General features: G+C 45.5%; 2 protein-coding genes, 1 long non-coding RNA gene and 1 pseudogene across 5 annotated transcripts in view; 1 reads left to right on the top strand and 3 right to left on the bottom strand.

Moving 5' to 3' along the window:
- The window catches only part of LOC311368643 (broad substrate specificity ATP-binding cassette transporter ABCG2-like), a gene marked incomplete at its 5' end in the record, with an annotated part of 10,436 nt that extends 8,825 nt beyond the window's left edge, over positions 1 to 1,611 (top strand). Inside the window, 1 exon segment of the mRNA XM_084487445.1 lies at positions 522 to 1,611. Within this exon segment, the coding sequence (XP_084343571.1) occupies positions 522 to 669 (148 nt within the window). The 3' untranslated portion in view covers positions 670 to 1,611.
- A 1,300-nt stretch (positions 1,612 to 2,911) lies between these two features.
- Positions 2,912 to 8,249, bottom strand: LOC311368541 (cyclin-dependent kinase-like 4; annotated as a pseudogene). Its single transcript, XR_014684233.1, has 9 exons — positions 8,168 to 8,249; positions 7,734 to 7,914; positions 7,066 to 7,260; positions 5,852 to 6,039; positions 5,367 to 5,479; positions 4,507 to 4,646; positions 4,271 to 4,344; positions 4,054 to 4,186; positions 2,912 to 3,920 (listed from the first exon to the last, which is right to left on the bottom strand). The product of XR_014684233.1 is annotated as a cyclin-dependent kinase-like 4 (transcript).
- Positions 8,250 to 10,087: 1,838 nt separating this feature from the next.
- Positions 10,088 to 11,714, bottom strand: LOC311368555. Its single transcript, XR_014639963.1, has 3 exons — positions 11,477 to 11,714; positions 11,145 to 11,209; positions 10,088 to 10,464 (listed from the first exon to the last, which is right to left on the bottom strand). It is a non-coding gene; the product is annotated as an uncharacterized lncRNA (long non-coding RNA).
- A 6,278-nt stretch (positions 11,715 to 17,992) lies between these two features.
- The window catches only part of txk (TXK tyrosine kinase), a 7,644-nt gene continuing 5,636 nt past the window's right edge, over positions 17,993 to 20,000 (bottom strand). Inside the window, exons 12-16 of one of the 2 annotated variants that reach the window (XR_014639960.1) lie at positions 19,735 to 19,951; positions 19,298 to 19,362; positions 18,730 to 18,848; positions 18,443 to 18,538; positions 17,993 to 18,306 (exon numbers count right to left, since the gene is read on the bottom strand). Coding sequence is in view for 1 of the 2 variants with exons in the window: in XM_084487344.1 (XP_084343470.1) it covers positions 18,244 to 18,306; positions 18,443 to 18,600; positions 18,730 to 18,848; positions 19,298 to 19,362; positions 19,735 to 19,951 (622 nt within the window). In the remaining variant the exon portion in view is untranslated. Of the gene's footprint in view, positions 18,307 to 18,442; positions 18,601 to 18,729; positions 18,849 to 19,297; positions 19,363 to 19,734; positions 19,952 to 20,000 lie in introns of both variants that reach the window. The other variant, XM_084487344.1, reaches the window with a different exon arrangement.

The following is a 20,000-nucleotide window of genomic DNA, read 5'->3' as shown; positions in this document are numbered from 1 at the left end:
CTAAGTGCTCCTGTCAATCAGATCCTTCACATGACCCCTGTTTTAAGACCTGGCTTAATGTCTTGCTTTACTTCCAGTTCTCAATTACACCAGCCATATCTGGCTGGTGTTAACATTGCGTTGTAGGTCCTCAGTAATACCAAAGTTGTGTTAACATTGTGTGTGGTAGGTCCTCAGTAATACCAAGGTTGTGTTACCAGTGTTTTGGTGGTCCTCATTATGATATATGGCCGGGGTTAACAGTGTGTTGAACTTGAACTTGTAGGTCCAGGGCCGCTGCTAGCCAATTGGGTGCCCTAGGCATGATTAGGGGTACCATAATTAATTGTATTATTTCAAGCAAATATGCATACCTTTGTATTGCCTGATGCCTATAATGGTGTAATTAATGAGGGCAATTGTAGTTGTGCTTCATCTTTAATGTTAATAACGCATCATTATGATTATTATGATGATGATCATAATGGTGGTGCGGTGCCCCCTCCAGCACTTGGTGTTCACAGTGTTTTGTGGGTCCTCAGATGTACAGGGGAAGCCTTCCTGTCTTACCAGGGTGTGGATTACTCCGACTGGGGCTTATGGCAGAACCACATGGCCCTGGGCATCATGACCCTCATCTTCCTCTGCATCGCTTACACCAAACTACGCTTCATCAAAAAGTTTACCTGATGGCCGGCTCTGCCTATGACCAGTAGAACACTGTTTGCACCAGGCAGCCTCCAGTACAACTAGTGAAGGACCGTGGTTGTTATTGGGGAAGGAAACATTGATTGTTAAATGTTTTTTTTGTAAAAAAAAAAAAAAAAAGCATCTCCATTCATGCTTGATTTCAGTATTCAATTTGTATTGATTTAGAATTTGAACTGTATATTACTTTTTAATATAATTCTTTATTGTATTTTATGAAGATATTATTCATGTTTATGGCTAATACCGGTGTTACGTGAAGCCTCACTTCTAACATTCATTGGTTATAAATTATAGTTGCACACACTGGATTGTTTTACTTAAAGTGTTTATAATTACTATTTCAATTAAAAAAGACCATACCTGCAGGGTCTCCATAGTGGATTTTGAGTGTGTGATTGTGTGTGTGTGTGTGTATGAGTATGTGTGTGTGTGAGTATGTGTGTAACCTAACCCTAAATAAACGAAGGATTAAAGAGATTGTTGAATGTTGTTATATGTCTCAATTCTCTTTAAACATGGTGTAAAGTCTAGACAGGAGCTTACCTCTGTTCCTCCTCTAGATTACCCTCTCCCTCTCTGTTGCTCCTTCTCGACATCACTCTCTATCTCTCTTCACCTCATCTCTCCATTATACTATCTCTCGCCATCACCCCTCGCTCTTTCCAACGGTCTCTCTATATCTTTCCATCCCACGTTCTGCCTATCTTCAATAATCTCTCTCATCAGTTCATTCTCTCTCTCACATGTGCTTTGGTGTTTAACCCCTTTTTTTTTCTCCTGGTTGCATCGCCCGTTCTCTTTTCACCATGCGTCGCCGGTATCGCTCGTCCATTTTACTGTTGTTTGCTCTCCACATCGTTTACCATTCTAATGCTCGGAAGCTGGACTCTGGAGCCAAAGGTCAGTACATCTGAGAGTATGTGTGTGTGTGTGTGTGTGTGTGAGAGAACGTGAGAGAGACCTTTATATCAACAGGGGGAGAGAGAATAAATGTGAAATGTTGATTTTATCTCCCTTCTGATCGTATTTAACTTTTTGTGCTGTGGGAATGTATGTGGACATCCATGCCAAAAAAAACCTTTGAATTTGTATGAAAAGATTACATAGTAAAAATGTCTCTCTCTTAGCTCCGCCCCCTCCATCTCTGTCTGGTTTCCCGCCTCCAGAGCTTGATGGGCAAGCTGTTGGTGACACCTGCAGGATTGTTCCTATTATTACACCTTTTTTTACTACACCTGGCATTCCTACACCTGCACCCACACCCTCCCACAGCACACAGCCCACCAGGGCAAAGGTAATTATATATTGTTGAAATATATACAACAATTGGAAGGAAAGTTTCACGTCCTGTTTTATAAGGTTCATATTTGTAATTTAGTTTTTTTGTTTGCAACCTATGTAAAATAACAGGCGGTGCCAGCCAGACCCGCGAAGCCAATTGACCAATCGCCTGCCAAGAAACCGACCAATAACTCCCCAACCAGGAACCAGGAACAACAGGTTGCTAAGCAGCCGGCCGCATGGCCACCAACCACCAATAGACTTTTCAGGCTGAACCCCCACCTCCTCCATTCCCTCCTTATCAATAGTGGAAGGCCTAAGGCCGGCTATGTCCCTAGCCTGCCTGCTGATTGGCTGTTTCCTGGCTACGGTGTGATGTCACCAAACCTCCATCCAAACCGGAGAATGACTGTGAGGAGTCGTTACAAAGGACGCACTCAGCCTTGCTGCTGGAAACACTCAGACAGTGATTCAGACTCCTCTGAAGAGTCCTGAGAACGGGGTTAATGGACAACTGTCAAAAAAAACAAAACATAGTTTAACCGTAGCTTCAGTTTTTTGTTTTTACACTTGGTTGAGTTCCTTAGTTTAGGTGTTGTTTAAGGCTAGTTTATATTCTTGATGAGGGAAGTTAGTTTCTTGTCTTGATTGAGGTCGTTTTTTTTACTAACGGATACGTTTCTTTTAAGTCTTGTTTAGGCTACTCTTTGTCTTGGTTCAGGCTCATGTGTTTTTTAGTCTTGGTTTATTTCATTTTCTGTTTCAGTACCTACAGCATTAAATTCTTATAATAGTATTATGCAGGGTACATTGAATGTTATAGGGTTTTTTCACACTGCCAAAGCAGAAAATAATCCCTTCTGAAGAAGATGTTAATTTGCATGGATAAAATGCATAAAAACAATATTTTCATTGTTTTGTATGAATTAAGAACTCAAAATAAAAGATACAACAATGCATGTATTGTTCCCTCAAAGAACCAACCTAAAAATACTTAATTTAAGTTTCAAACCAGTTTCCTCACTGGTCTCTAAACCCAGCAGAAAAACAAGGCCAGTACATTTTTCATCTGGGGTAGTGCAAAAGGTTTCTGGAAAGAATGTCCATCATGTCATGGTTACTGCAGGGGTACTGTGTACTTAGGCCTCTTCTGGAGCCTTCAGGAAGGATGTGGTCTCAGGAGCTTCCGGAGCCTTCAGGGAGGATGAGGATGTGGTCTCAGGACCTCCTGGAGCCTTCAGGGAGGATGAGGTCTCAGGACCTACTCTTAACTTCAGGGAGGACGAGGAAGAGGTCTTAGGACTCTCTGAGCGGCTAGGGTCCATGGAGGTGTGAGGACTCTAGAGGACAGGTGGAGCCCAGTATGGGGAGCTTCAAAACCAGCCGACCCCCAGGTGTCCCTGTAGGCCCTCGGGTGATGGAGGTAGAGGTGAGAACATGAGCAGCAGACGGAGGAGGATGTCCTCTTGTCTGTGGCTCTGTAGGAAGCTCATAGGTCAGCGCTTTTCTGCTTGGCTTTAAGTAGATATCAACCTTCATAGCTTCTAACTCACTGTCTCTTGATCTTTGGGTAAACTTCAGAGATGAAGCGACATCTGGCTCCTGGATTGTCTCCAACTCTGCAGATCTCAGAGGTTTGTAGAATGCTGTTTCCTGTGCGGGATACAGGTTCTCCTGGTCTTGTAGATTGAGGGTAAAGAACAAGCCCTTGACACCAAAGCTTTCACTGGTCTGGAGAGGACCAAATTATTCCTGGACCCACCTGCTCTGGGTCTAGATATTCCCTTACCGGCCTTCTCTTCCGGTCGCGGTGCCCTAGGTTTGGGTCCTGAAGGTGGGGCCAGTAGCCCTGCTCTGTCCAGACTGGGTCTACTGGGTTTACGATTCTGCCTGTTTTTCAGTATGACCCTCATCTTCTCCTCCCCTCCTCCCACCTCCTCACCTTCTCCCTGCAGCCACATCAGTACCAAAAACCAGAGATCACAATGTCTTTGAGGATTTAGGCTCAAGTCATCTAATTAGTCAATAGACCTCTTATGTGTGAATATTGGGATCAACTTTAATATAAAGATGATACTATACCAGGTCCTGGTGCGGTCCACTCCTCCTGTCCTCCGCTCTCTCTTTTCTGTCCACCCGGGAGATGTTCCTGATGGGCAGGACAGAGCAGTCGTCCCGCTCTTCCTGGATCCTATACAGCAGCTCCTCCACAAACCTTCAAGGAACCCGAGGCACTGTTAGATATGATGATAACACTGTATATACTACAATAGTCAATAGTCTATATAATAATGTGCACCTCGTGGTGAACATGGGGTGGTGCAGTAGCTCTGAGCTCTGGGCTCTGAGTTCTGGGTCCATCTGGAGACACATCTGGAAAGACAGGAGGTTACTGTAGTGTGTGTGTGCGTGCGTGCGTGCGTGCGTGTGTGCGTGCGTGCGTGCGTGCGTGCGTGCGTGCGTGCGTGCGTGCGTGCGTGCGTGCGTGCGCGTGCGTGCATGCGTGTGCGTGTGTGCGTGTGTGTGTGTGTGCACCTGCACCAGCTGCAGTACGGTGTGTGTTATCTTGGGGTCTCTGCTATCCAGAGGTTCTCTGATGGCACACTGAGGGAACCGGAGACCGGAGAACGCAGGGTTCCTGTAGAACATCTGCTGCTGTCGCTCTGTGGAACATCCTGATAGGAACATTTAAAACTCTCTCTGAACTACAAATAATCTTTAACTACAAGCTCCCATCATCATCTCTCTCCCATTAAACTATACAAACACCCTTTAAATCACAAACACTCTTTGAAGCTTGTAACAACTGCACTGTACCTAATCATAAAAATACCATACTTTGTCATCAAAGATTAAGGAAACATGCCAGTGTGTTATGATTAACTGTTCTCAGTACCCCAGGTTGCCAGATATGAAACAAATTTGCTGACAAATACAGCGTGCTGCTGAAAGATGGAGATAGCCTAGGGCCCAGGAGAGTTTCAATACGCATGCCACAAGAGCTAGTTTATCACTTGCAAACAATAAATGAATTGTGAATGTATGCATTTGCTGATCAACGTACGTGTGTAGGACACTCTGTCACTGTCACACTAAACTAATCTCTAGTCTCAAAAGAAAATGTTACACTCGGCTTGTTTTGCGCTCTGTTTCGTTCTGTGTCCTGAACCTGGCAACCCATGTGAGCTTGGAGTCTGGGGAGGAGGGGAGGAGGGGTCATGTGGAGACAACTCTCTGCAACACTGTGAATTTGGACTGCATTATCCACTTTAAAAGCTTGGTGTCAATGTAACACATTGTTACTCTATACTACAAACACCCTTTATGTGAAAAACACCTTAAACTACACCCCCCCCCCCCCCCCCCCAGAAGTCTTTTAATCTACCAGTACTCACCAAAGCAGCGTATCAGCCGGTACAGCTGGTCCAGGTCAGAGTCCCCAGGAAACAGAGCGTGTCCTGTCACCAGCTCTACATACACACAACCCACTGCCCACACGTCTACTGGTCTACACACACACACACACACACACACACACACACACACACACACACACATACACACACACACACACACACACACACACACACACACACACACACACACAGGTCAAACTCTCTACATACACACATCCCACACCCCACACATCTACTGCCCTACACACACACACACACACACACACACACACACACACACACACACACACACACACACACACACACACACACACACACACACACAGGTCAAACTCTCTACATACACACATCCCACACCCCACACATCTACTGCCCTACACACACACAGACACACACACACACAGACACACACACACACACACACACACACACACACACACACACACACCCATCCAGGTACGTACTTGCCGTAGTGCGAGTCTCCCACCAGGAGTTCGGGGGCTCGGTACCAGCGCGTCGCTACATAGTCCGTGTACCCCCGCCTCTCCCCAGAGGCCACGCCCACACCGCGGGCAAACCCAAAGTCACACAGCTTGACCACGCCCCCCGGCGACACCAGAATGTTCTCCGGTTTGATGTCGCGGTGGATGACCTGGGGAGGAGGCACATGACGACATCATCACATGCCGACCACATGTTGCCCAGAAGGCCTCTTCCACTCCTCAACACAATGTATACCGTCGTAGTGTACAGTAGAGTAGTATCGTTTAGTAGTACTGTTTAATGTTGTGCGTACCCGACCCACACGGTGCGAAACACAGGGGATCTCGGGGGGTCTGGGACCCCTTGATTAACACTTGGGACCCCCTTAAAGCTGTGACAGCAACATTTTGGGGAGTCTCTGGAAAAAATCTCTGGAAAATCTTATTACTTAATCTTACACTATTTGTCAAATGCAATTGACAATCATAATATTTTCAACGCTTAATTTGTCCAGTTTTCATTATTCAAAATGCGCAACATTTACAGATAACTACAGATAGGCTTCAGCAAAAATAGTTGGTTGTGTTTCCACTGATATTGCTATTGAATGCACAGTTGTTTCAGGCGAGGCCTTCTTCCTTGGGTGGCGCTGTTGCAAATAGTCTGCAGTCCAAATGTTGAGTAGGTTAGAAAACCTAACAAAGTCAACAAAGTCCTAGAGATGCTCAACCCTCCATTGGACGCGGCCATCGTCAACCACTGCCCAGGCGTAGAGCTCCACACATCCACACACACCTCACCAGCTCATCCCTTGGTCGTGACGTCAAGTGCCTTTTCCCAAGGCATTTCGACATCACCAAAATAACACCACTTGAAGAGTACAACATTCACAAACTGGTTGGCAGAAACTAGCAGAAACAGGATTTTACACCTGTTTTCTCAAAATAACAGGCTTATTTTAGCACCAGTGATATATTTTCCGTGTTTGCAAAAGTCCGCTCCCTCGCACCATCAAGTGGCCAGCTCAGGACCCCCAGCCCCGGTAACGAGTCAGTGTAAGACTTCAGCATTAACACCGAAGCCCAAGGTTCTAATTTCACACAGTATCCCTATTAAAGTATGGACACGCTGCATTGTGATTGGAGGGTTTGGGCTTGTTGCTGTATTCTGATTGGAAGGGTGTGGTGGTCCATACGTTGTTCCGGTGACAGAAGGCGAGGGCAGAGAGGATCTGGTAGAGGTACTGCTTGGCCAACCCTGGATCCAGTCCACCGCGGTTCACCTCCAGCTCTTCCAGAACCGTCCGCTCCACAAACTCAAACACGAGGTACCAGCGGCGCCGATACCTCCAGGCGTCCAACAGCATCACCAGGTTGTCATGGTGAAGACCCTGGAGACACAATACATTATACACAATATATAGATATATATATATAGATATATCATCAATATATTATATTAAAGACACATCATTGTGGAGTGTGTGTTGTTGATGGCTGGTTTAAGCAGCCTCTCCTCGCCCCATACACACCTGTATATCACCAGGTGTCTGTCAGATAGACAGACAGATAGTTTGATAGATATGATAGATAAATAGATAGATAAATGATATATACAGTAGATAGATAGATATCTGATTATCCTATATCTATCTATCTATCTATCTAATATACTGTATATATATGATAGATAGATGATATATACAGTAGATAGATAGATATCTGATTATCCTATATCTATCTATCTTTCTAATATATATATATATATGATAGATAGATGATATATACAGTAGATAGAGAAAGATAGATAGATAGATAGGTAGGTAGATAGATAGATAGATCCACAGATCTAGTGACAGAGTACCCTCAGTATGTGGATCTCTCTCTGAGCGGTCCTCCTCACATCCGGGTCCTGGTCTGAGTCTATAAACTTCTTGACCGCCACCAGCCGGCCCGTGGCCCTCTGTCGACACTTCAGGACCCGGCCGTAGCTCCCCTCTCCCATGATGCCGAGCGTCTCGTACATCTCCATGGCAACGACCTGCCTGGCCCACAAGAGACAACACAAGGTTAACAAACCTATCCGTCTGTGTGTCTGTCTCTATGCATCAATACACACACACACACACACACACACAGATAGACAGATAGTGTGTGTGTCACACACACACACACACACACACATAGATAGACAGATAGTGTGTGTGTCACACACACACACACACACACACACACACACACACACACAGATAGACAGATAGTGTGTGTGTCACACACACACACACACACACTACTTACCCTACAGGTTATTTTCTAGTTTGGAAAATCCAGAGATCACTGTGGTTTGTTCGAGTAGTGACGTAAAGGGCTGCCATCTGCCACCGCCACCGGTAAACAACCGTCATGAGCGGAGAGGCGGCGGAGTTTGACGTAACCGGAGAAGGCTACGGTTCACCACATGATCCCCCTGTGCGTCACAAAGGTGCGTTCCAACTTACAGACTGTATCTCTGTTGCTGCAGCAGCAGAGTTTATTCTGTCTTGACACTTTGTATTGATATTTTGTATTACATTCTTCCCTTAAATTATGTTTAGAGTGATTGTTTTAGATGTATTTTTTATGTATGTCGCTTTGGATAAAAGCGTCTGCCAAATACTTAAACATAAACACCTGAAAGTTTTTATATCAGCTAAAACCACCAATCTGTTTCACTGGATTCAGAATAAAACCAAATTCTGTCTTACCCAACAATGTTAGTATTTCAATATTGTTACTTGAACGACTTATTCATGGTTCCAATTATACTGTTAAGAAAGTATTGTCTTATACTTTGCCTAAAATTAGACAAAATAGAACATTTCCTTACAAAGACGAATGGGGCCGGGGAACTAAGTTTTAACTTAATATTTGCCTTGTAGAATTCAGCAAGATTAAAAGTGCAAATATATCAATAAAAATTGGGAATTATACACAAGTTAACATTCAATTCAATTTTATTTATAGAGCGCCAAAACATTACACGTCTCACGGCGCTTTACAGAGTATTGAACATTCAGAGAGAGCCCATGAGTAACAGGGGCGAGGAAAAACTCCCTAGAATTGGAGATACATATAGGAAGAAACCTGGAGCAGATCCACGACCCGAGGGCCTGACCCATCTGCCTAGGGTCAGTTATAGGGCAGTGAGGTTTGTATACATGATAAATGAATAGGTTAGTTAGGTGTAGAGAATAGAACATGGTGTTTAGAGCCACCTGGGGTGTATGTTACAAAGAGGTGGGATGGTTACCTTACCAGTATGATAATGCATGAATCCCATTTAGTGTCAGAAAGTTCAAATAGTCTAGTGTAGGGATGAATTGTCATAGGGATTAGGAATTGTCATAGGGCAGTAGTGGATCGCTAGGCAGCGCAGGCCAGGAATCCGGTCAAGGGGACAGCAACAGGCGAGGGCAGTCATAGGGATGGGACTTCAGGTGCGATGAGGGCCAAATACAAGGATGGCTGATGACTGGTAATGGTTTACCTCACAAGTGAGGTAAGGGGGAAGAGAGAGAGATATATAGAGTGGGTTAGTATTGCTATACGTTTCATGATGGTTAGTATTAAGTGTATCAATGGTACTATAGTGTTACACTATAGAGAGAAAAGGCAAGAAATGTTATATATTGATATGATTTATCAAGTCTCAGTTCATAGCCGGGTGAACACAGTAGTTCAACAGTAATCCCAAAAAATACCCCATTCCAGTTGTCAGGTAAGTGTGGCAGGACCTTTTCCTGTTTATCACACATTTCACGAAGGTGGGCTACACAAAATTGGGTTGGAAAGCTAGACTAGCTATACTATACTATAGCCACTGTCCATCTGATTGTCTAGTTAGCTAATATCATCACATGCTTTTACTGGCTTGATATTCGCTGCTATGGTTAAGGTTAGGTTTAGGGTTAGGGATAAGGGTGAGGATGAGGATAAGGGTGAGGATGAGGATAAGGGTGAGGATGAGGATAAGGGTGAGGATGAGGATAAGGGTGAGGATGAGGATAAGGGTGAGGATTAGGGTAAGGTTGGGGGTGAGGGTAAGGGAGGCGGGCGGTTAGGGTATAGGGGAGGGGAGGTAAGGGTGTATGGGGGGGAGGACAGAGGTCAGGGTATAGAGGGGGAGGTTAGGGTATAGGGGAGGGAGGGGATATGGGAGGGGGGACAGGGGAGGGGGGAGGTTAGGATATAGGGGAGGGGAGAGGTAACCTTACCTCATTAGGGTAACATGCATGTGTATAATAAAAATTACCATACAACAAGCCACACAACCAGGTCATTTTAAATGATTTTATATCATAAAACATCAGTATACATTTCAACATCTGTGCACACAGTGAAACAATTCTGGGATGTGATTAAAAAAAAACAATGGTTCATCGTGAGACCATCTGACCCTAACTCTGTCCCTAACACTGAACCATGAGGAACCCGCAAAGGAACCCTTGAGAAACAAGGAACCCTTGACAACCCGTGACTTAAGTCACGTCCTGCGAGGTAGAAGTTGCATCTGAAGTCTCCACCGTCCAGCTCCGACGAGGCGCCGTCAGTGGTCACTGAAATGTTGCAAGAGGAAAAACACAAATCGTTAGCCTCGTAGCATAATCTATGTTGCTAGCCATAGGCCAACAATGTCAATGAGGCTACCAATGTCGATTACACTATGAGGCTACCCATGTCGATTACGCTATGAGGCTACCATGTTGATTACACTATGGGGCTACCAATGTCAATTATGCTACAATATCAATTATACTATGAGGCTAATGATATAGATAACTCTATGAGGCTAGCGATGTTGATTATGCTATGAGGCTAACAATACCCATTATGCTATGAAGCTAACGATATCCATTATGCTATGAAGCTAACTATATCCATTATGCTAGGAGGCTAACGATGTCCAGCTAGGCGGCTAACCAGATTCCGGGTCTCCCTCCAGATAGGTGGCTCCTCCTCCATAATTTTGTCCATGATTTTTTTAGTTTATATAATTTGTGTTGAAGAAAATACTTTTGTTTTGAGAATTCTACACTAGAAACAGTGGTAGTAGTTTATTATTCTTTGGACACCTTGTTTAAATAATTCTGAATCAAATCAAATTTTAAACTTAAACAACATGAAACATGCACACACTTGGGAATTTGTAATTTAGGAATATAGTAAAACATTCTGTGAATTTAACAGCATAGCTTTGGTGGTGAAACGATGTAAACAAAAACCTGTTGGTATTAACCTTCCAAAGACTTGAGCAGTCCCATCGTAGTCCTCGTCTCGCTCCTGGTGGGTCGTCAGCTTAATCTGTTCACAATACAAACACACATTAAAAGGGTGATGTTACATTACCAAGTGTGAGTGTGACCAGCTGTTACATTTTAGTGTCCACCTTGATGTACGCTGGATAAACTATAGTAGTAGCAGCTGATGTGACCATAATTACTTCAAATCACAGCTTTGGCTAAAATTCACAGAATGAAAAATCGGAAGGAAAAACTAATGAAGACCCTCTACGATCGTTTGAAATAATTAAAAAGAACCTCCAGGTGTCAAGTGTTTGGTTATGGTTACCCTCCGGTCCACAGCCTCCGGTCCAGCCTGGTGCCCCATTCCTGGTCCCCCATTCCTGGTCCAGGGGGATCTGGATACCCTCTGGTCCAGCCTGGTGCCCCATTCCTGGTCCAGGGGGATCTGGATACCCTCTGGTCCAGCCTGGTCCCCCATTCCTGGTCCAGGGGGATCTGGATACCCTCTGGTCCAGCCTGGTGCCCCATTCCTGGTCCAGGGGGATCTGGATACCCTCTGGTCCAGCCTGGTACCCCATGCCTGGTCTAGGGGATCTAGTTACCCTACATTATAATTAAGTGCGAGAAAAGCACTAGACACATCCACATAATAATAATAATAAATAATAATAATAAATAATAATAATAATAATAATCATCATTCACCCTGGTGACCCATACCTGGTCCAGTGGGATCTGGTCACCTGCTGGTCCTCAGCCTCTGGTCCACCCTGGTCCAGGAGATCCTGTGAAGTCAGACAGCATCTTTATACACCCGTGCACATCGCGGTCTCGAATCTAACTACCAACCCCCCCGCTGGAGCCCCTTACCTTGAGCTGGAACGACGATGGAGATCTTGGGGTGCTTTGGTCGTCTTGTTGCAAAATACAGCCAACAGACTTACCTTGAGCAGATCTAGTAGTTTGTTGCTGTTGGTTCATGTACAAATAATTGACTATACATTTCATATCCCCCCCATTTAGCAAATAATTCCCACCCATAAACAAGGCTGACAACAGTACAAAATAACAAACTGTTCTCATGCCTTTTGTCTACTTCCTTACTACTCTCTAAAACATCGCATGCACATCGCATGAGTGTTGCCTTACTGATCAGGGTGTGATCTGAGTGACCAGAGATGCATGCTGGGATACTGTGCCATCTGACGCCTACAGTTCTGTAGAGGTTCCCCCTCAGGAGAAACCAAGTTTTCAAAAGGCTGTCGTGACATCAATTACATGACCTGGAACGTCCGTCAAGACCGTGACAGGGACTCCTCAAGGAGAAACGCCAAAGGGTAGGCAGTGAGGCTCCCCCTCTCGGCGACTAGAATACAACAGCTCTTACAGGAGAGAATCATGGCGCACATTTCAACGTTCCTCTTCATAGACCTTGAAGCCCCAGTGAGGCTTTCTTCACCTCTTCTGAAGAAGAGCACAACTGCAGCTCGACAGGGACGCTAGTTGGGATGTTTCCAAGATGGTTTCCGATTCAGCCCGAGAAATACTTGTATCTCAGGGCAGGAGTACAGGAGATCCAGAGGGCTTGCCAGCAGTCCATCATGTTGAGGTTAGGTAGGGAAGCCACGTTGCAGAATGTTTCATCTTCCATCTTCAGTTAGTTGGTTGCTCATCCGATTCGGTCCATTCGGAATGCCGTTAGTCCATCATCCATTGTACCAAGTAGCCATTGTCGCTTCCCATTGTTTGCATGATTCAGTCACACTACAGTCCAAGCTGCATGACACTCAAGTCATCCTGTCCAGTGTGTAGAAGGTCGAATTGAGATCCAGATGCTAGATCGCTCCAGGCTCTTGCTGTATTGAACACCCACTTTGTTATCCTCTTTGATTTAGGCCACAGACTTGAGTCATCAGAAACATCCGACCAAATGACACTCAAGGGTGTTTCAGGAAGAGTAGCATCCTCCTATAGCTGAAAATTAAAATGTTCAGGTAATACAAGCCAAGTAGAAAAATTTCCCCTCACACATGTGGTGCCCAGTACCAGGTTAAAGATTGCCCCTCTCACACTTAGTGCCACATGGAAGGTTAAAGATCACCCCTCTCACACTTAATGCCCCGTGCAAAGTCAACAATTGCCCCGCTCACACTTAGTGCCCCATGCCAGGTTAAATATTGCCCCTCACATGAAGTAGTGCCCCATGCCATGCAAAGATTGCCCCTCACACTTAGTACCCCATGACATGCAAAGATTGACCAGTACCAGGTTAAAGATCACACCTCTTTATTTTCAGTTATTAGATTGTGTATTTACACAAACAATGACAATACTCAAGGAATACAAAGCCGAGAGGAGAGACCAGTGGAGGGTTTGTAGGTCTTTCAGAGAGGAGAGACCAGTGGTGGTTTTGACAGAGACCAGCGGTGGCTTTATAGGTCTTTGAGAGACGAGACCAGTGGAGGGTTTGACGGAGAGACCAGCGCTGGGTTTGTAGGTCTTTGAGAGACCAGTGGAGGGTTTGACGGAGAGACCAGTGCTGGGTTTGACAGAGAGACCAGTGGAGGTTTTGTAGGTCTTTGAGAGAGGAGAGACCAGTGGTGGGTTTGTAGGTCTTTGAGAGAGGAGAGACCAGTGGAGGTTTTGACAGACCAGCGGTGGCTTTGTAGGTCTTTGAGAGACGAGACCAGTGGAGGGTTTGACGGAGAGACCAGCGCTGGGTTTGTAGGTCTTTGAGAGACCAGTGGAGGGTTTGACGGAGAGACCAGTGCTGGGTTTGACGGAGAGACCAGTGGAGGTTTTGTAGGTCTTTGAGAGAGGAGAGACCAGTGGTGGGTTTGTAGGTCTTTGAGAGAGGAGAGACCAGTGGAGGTTTTGACAGAGACCAGCGGTGGCTTTATAGGTCTTTGAGAGACGAGACCAGTGGAGGGTTTGACGGAGAGACCAGTGCTGGGTTTGACGGAGAGACCAGTGGAGGTTTTGTAGGTCTTTGAGAGAGGAGAGACCAGTGGTGGGTTTGTAGGTCTTTGAGAGACCAGTGGAGGGTTTGACGGAGAGACCAGTGGAGGTTTTGTAGGTCTTTGAGAGACCAGTGGTGGGTTTTTAGGTCCTTGAGAGGAGAGACCAGCGGAGGTTTTGACAGAGAGACCAGCGCTGGGTTTGTAGGTCTTTGAGACGAGACCAGTGGCGGGATTGACGGAGAGACCAGTGCTGGGTTTGTAGGTCTTTGCGCCCTGCCCTTCACAAAGAAAAGAGAACTCTTCCCGGGGCTCCCGCCAGCTTCTCCGGGGTCGTTTGCGTTACCGCACTGGACGCCTCGCGGCGCCTATCTCCGCCTCTCCAGATTTGGGAATCTGAACCCGACTCCCTTTCGATCGACCGGGGGTGACGGAGGCCATCGCCCCGCAGAGACAAGAGACCAGTGGAGGGTTTGTAGGTCTTTGAGAGGAGAAACCAGTGGTGGGTTTGTAGGTCTTTGAGAGGAGAGACCAGTGGTGGGTTTAACGGAGAGACCAGTGCTGGGTTTGTAGGTCTTTGAGAGAGGAGAGACCAGTGGAGGGTTTGATGGAGAGACCAGTGGTGGGGGGGCTAGGGCTTCAAAGCGTACGGAGGGAAACTTTGGAACGTGCTCCGTGGTTCTCAGGTGCAGGAACCAGGTTGGGTTCTAGTTGCTGAGAGGGACAGCCCTCACATCTCTCCCCCTGGTGTGTCTCCTTGAGGAGTCCCTGTCTCCATCCTGAAGGACGTTCCAGTTCATGTAACTGACGTGACGACGGCCTCTTAAACACTAGGTTCCCCTGAGGGGGAACGTCTACACAACTGAAGGCCTCAAACAGTGCAGAACCCTCGCATGCATCTCTGGTCAGTCAGTCACACACCCTTATCAGTAGGACAACACACATGGGATGTGATGCAATGATGAGGAATGTAGTAGGAAAGTGGACGGATAAAGTATCTTCTAGGGACGAATGAGAGGCATGAGAACGGGGGGGGGGGGGGGGGAAGAGAGAGAGAGAGAGAGAGAGAGAGAGAGAGAGAGAGAGAGAGAGAGAGAGAGAGAGAGAGAGAGAGAGAGAGAGAGAGAGAGAGAGAGAGAGAGAGAGAGAGAGAGAGAGAGAGAGAGAGAGAGAGAGAGAGAGAGAGAGAGAGAGGGCCACAGAGGGGCGGGGCCTACGTGGGGCGGGGCCTACGTGGGGCGGGGCCTACGTGGGGCGGGGCCTACGTGGGGCGGGGCCTACGTGGGGCGGGGCCTACGTGGGGCGGGGCCTACGTGGGGCGGGGCCTACGTGGGGCGGGGCCTACGTGGGGCGGGGCAGGGCCTACGTGGGGCGGGGCAGGGCCTACGTGGGGCGGGGCAGGGCCTACGTGGGGCGGGGCAGGGCCTACGTGGGGCGGGGCAGGGCCTGAGAACCGGTTCAAAATAAACGCTGTCAGCCCACAGCATTAAAAGAAAATGTTGTGACTTACAGTTCGCAGTTTCTTCTTCTTCGTGGTTCGATCGTGATACTCACAGAATCTGTTTCTTCTTCTTGAGCTGTGAAGGAGAGCAACGAGATTAGTTTTATGGCTTGTGTGTGTGTGTGTGTGTTTTAATTAGTGATTAATCCAATAAATCCAAATAAGTTATTAAAATAAGTTATTTTTCCCATCTAACTACGACGGTAACCGAGTGCGGAGTCATTGTGTGATGTCATGGCCCCGCCCCCCTACGTCTTCCGCCGCCAACTCCGTCATGGAGTCATTGATAAATATCTGCAGCCGCGTCACCCGGCGAAAAATATCAATTAACTCAATTAAAAACAGCTTACGACGACATACATCCAGAACTACTATTATTCAACTTATCAAGTAGGCCTAGAGTAAAAAACAATTAAGATAAATTATAAATAAGTGTCCTACTCACAGCAGGTCCGGATGTAGCGGGCCGTTTTACTTCAAAAAGTGTTCGTTAATTAACCCGACGGTCAACCTGGAAAACAAAAGGACCAGACGGATCATTCGTTACTTTTATAACTTCAACCGGACGTTTCTAACCATGTTTCGGTTAAACTACTAAAATAACGTCAATATTAACCGTGTAATGGAGACGGCTCGGCGTCTTTTTCAATCTAACCTGTTTGATGTGGTGGAGCCAACAGCTGACGGAACGCGAGCAGCAGCACAGTGAGGCTCAATGGAGACGCAGCGCGATCCGCACCGAGACCCGCGAAATAATCAGCGGAACTACATGCAGGTGTGCGCCGCCATAGGTGTGTGTGTGTGTGTGTGTGTGTGTGTGTGTGTGTGTGTGTGTGTGTGTGTGTGTGTGTTGAGCGTTGGTGGGAGTGGGTGGGTGGGTTTGGGTTACAAACTGTGGGAGTGTGTTTGGGTTTGTGTGTTTAAAAGGTGAACGATATGTGGATGAGTGGGAATAAATGGTATATATTATGTGGATGTGTGAGTGTGGTTTAAAACCATATGGAGTAGAGGAATACTGTTACTACCAGGAATTGTATGCTGATTGAAGTATGAAATTACACCGTATGATGGTGTATTTCCTTTTGATGAAAATAATAAAAAAAAATAAAAATAAAAATGCCTAATGTGTAACATAACTAATTAACTATAACTGTAGTTTTGATACAATTACTTGATTAATTGATACAATTACTATTATAGAACATGAAAAAATAGAACACAACTTACTTAACTTAAATATGCAAATTACAACATTTGGGCAAATTATGCAACTATGAAAGAATTTATAGTTGCGTTTGTTTATTCACAAAATAGAAATGCTATAACGGCATAAAAAATAATAAAATCAATCAGCTCAGATATTTATTGTCAAAGTGATGAAGTTATCAAAACGTACAGAAATCCAAATGACAGTACGTAATTTTTTCATTTCATTGACAAGCAATTCAATTATGGTCATACTCTTGTTTGCTAGCGGCTACGATTTCAGTACTATTGAAGATCTTTGCTCCTTCTCAACTCTGTGGTAATATTTTTTTCACAAAATACAACCAATATTACGTTAATGTTAAATCTTACTTGTGAAAAGTAAACCCCTGATTCCCATTTTCGACGGTCCGCTCATTTGAGCAGGAACACCAGCCCGGCCTCCTTGTTCTCTTCTGTAGACGCGACCTGTCAGCTGTCAGCTCAGGCTGCTCATCACCACTCCAAGATGGCGGCCGAATTTCTCGCGTCACAGCAGCCAATGCTGCGTCTACTTATAAGATGTCTATGGTTACGGCTCCCACTCTTCCGTCGTCATTTCATCATGATGACCAACGGCTGTGTAGTTAAGCTTGATAGACTTTAACATAGCCTAATAATACTTTAAAACGGTTTCCGATGCTATTAACACCACCATTGAAAACACCGTTGATTCTGTGCGCCATACACAGAATTTTTTTATTTCGTTTTTATACTCCCCTCTTGTGGCCACTTGAATACATTGCATGGGGCCTTAAACAGCTTCAGCGATTATGACTACTGGTGGTAATAGTTATGGTTAAATAAGGCTACAGATTTTCTACTACTACAACTTACTTCTACTACTACCACACCACTATTAATGGTAAATGGTCCCCATTTATATAGCGCAGTGTTGACTGACATTCACCCATTCATGCACACATTCACACACCGACGGCGGTGTCAGCCATGCAAGGCCAGCCAGCTCATCAGGAGCAGTTAGGATGAGGCATCTTGCTCAGGGACACCTCGACACTCAGCTAGGAGGAGCTGGGGATCAAACCAGCAACCTTGAGGTTATCCTGAGCTACTACTAGTACTACTACTACTACTGCTACGGGCACTGCTGCTGTTGAAAAATAACAAAAAAAAAATAACAATAACAATAGTAACGCTACAAGAAGAGTCTTTATAAATGTACTTTATGAAGGGTCTGAGATGGAGCTTACAATTTGATTTGCCAGATGAAAATAAAGGAAAAAAATAATAAATAAATATAATATAGACATTAGGAGATCTCGAGGGAATTAAAAATCTGAAGAAAAGCACCTCAAATAACTTTAATATTTGACTGATCAAATATTTCAGTCCAATGTCTCCAAAGGTTGTCTTCGTTGGGCTGTTTGTTCACTCTTCTATGTCGTTCAGTTGCTCCAGCAGCACAGAGAAGGAAGGCCGGCCCTCCGGCGTCTAACCAACCAAGAAGGAAGACAAACAAAATGAACCTTCATCATCAGATCCTCTGCATTGTCCCTGCATAGTGTATGTGTGTGCGTGCTTGTTTTGTGCGTGCGTGCGTGCGTGTATGTGTGTAAATAGTGAATACCTCGTGCCAGCACTGGTACATGCTGTTGTATATCTGAGAGGTCGCTCTGTGAGGTCTGTAGAGCCGGACTCCTCTAGAGATGTTCTCCACCACCTCCTGGTTGGAATGATGCTCAAATGGGATCTGGCCTTCTGAATACACCTCCCACATCACCACGCCTACACACACACAGACAAACACACACAAATATATATATATATATATATATATATATATATATACATATACAGGATATACACACCTCCCACTACATCACCACACCCCCACACACGCACTCACACACTCACCGAAGGACCAGATGTCAGATTTGTTGCTGTATTTGTGGTAATGCAGAACCTCTGGTGGCGACCACTTCACTGGGAACTTACAGCCAATAGAGCTGGTGTACTGGTCATCTATAACATACCTGTAATAACATAGAACACACTTTACAGTGACTATGGTGTACTGGTCATCTATAACATACCTGTAATAACATAGAACACACTTTACAGTGACTATGGTGTACTGGCTATCTAGAACATAACCTGCTCAACATTTTCTAGACCCTGTAGAGGAGGAAAATGCCCTAGAGACATACCTGTTGTAGAGCAGAACATACCTGGTTTATAACTTTTAGAACAAAACATACCTGGTCAAGAACAGAACATACCTGGTCTATAACCTATAAACAGATCATACCTGGTCTATAACCTATAAACAGATCATACCTGGTCTATAACCTATAAACAGATCATACCTGGTCTATAACCTATAAACAGATCATACCTGGTCTATAACCTATAAACAGATCATACCTGGTCTATAACCTATAAACAGATCATACCTGGTCTATAACCTATAAACAGATCATACCTGGTCATTCCGAAGTCGCTGACCTTGACATGCTGCTGGAGGTCCACCAAACAGTTCCTCGCTGCCTTCATAGACAAGAGACACAGTAGCAAAAGGTCAGGTATGCGTAGTCTGACCAGGTCTCCCTGGTCCTTCCAGGGCTCTATGTCGACATGTGTGTCAAGTCCAAACAGATCTGTGTATGTAGTCCTACCAGGTCTCTATAGTCCTACCAGGTCTTTATAGTCCTACCAGGTCTCTGTATAGTCCTACCAGGTCTTTATAGTCCTACCAGGTCTTTATAGTCCTACCAGGTCTCTATATAGTCCTACCAGGTCTCTATATAGTCCTACCAGGTCTCTATATAGTCCTACCAGGTCTCTAAGTTGTCCTACCAGGTCTCTATATAGTCCTACCAGGTCTCTATATAGTCCTACCAGATCTCTAAGTTGTCCTACCAGGTCTCGGTGTATGTAGTTGTGTCTCTCCAGGTAGGTCATGCCCCGGCAGATGTCCTGGCAGGTGGACAGAAGCCACGCCCCCCCCACGGCCCTGCCCTTCTGGCGCAGGAAGAGGAGCAGGCAGCCGTTGTCCATGAACTCTGTGACCAGCATCAGGGGCTGCTGCTTCAGACACACTCCATACAGCTGTACCAACTGGGGATGGTTCATCCTCCTCCACACGCAAACACACACCCACACACACACACACACACACACACATT

This window comes from Micromesistius poutassou (assembly GCF_964030765.1).
Source record: "Micromesistius poutassou genome assembly, chromosome: 23".
Taxonomy (NCBI): Eukaryota; Metazoa; Chordata; class Actinopteri; order Gadiformes; family Gadidae; genus Micromesistius; species Micromesistius poutassou.
The sequence above is the reverse complement of the archived record's forward strand: the minus strand, read 5'-3'. Positions and strand labels throughout refer to the sequence as shown.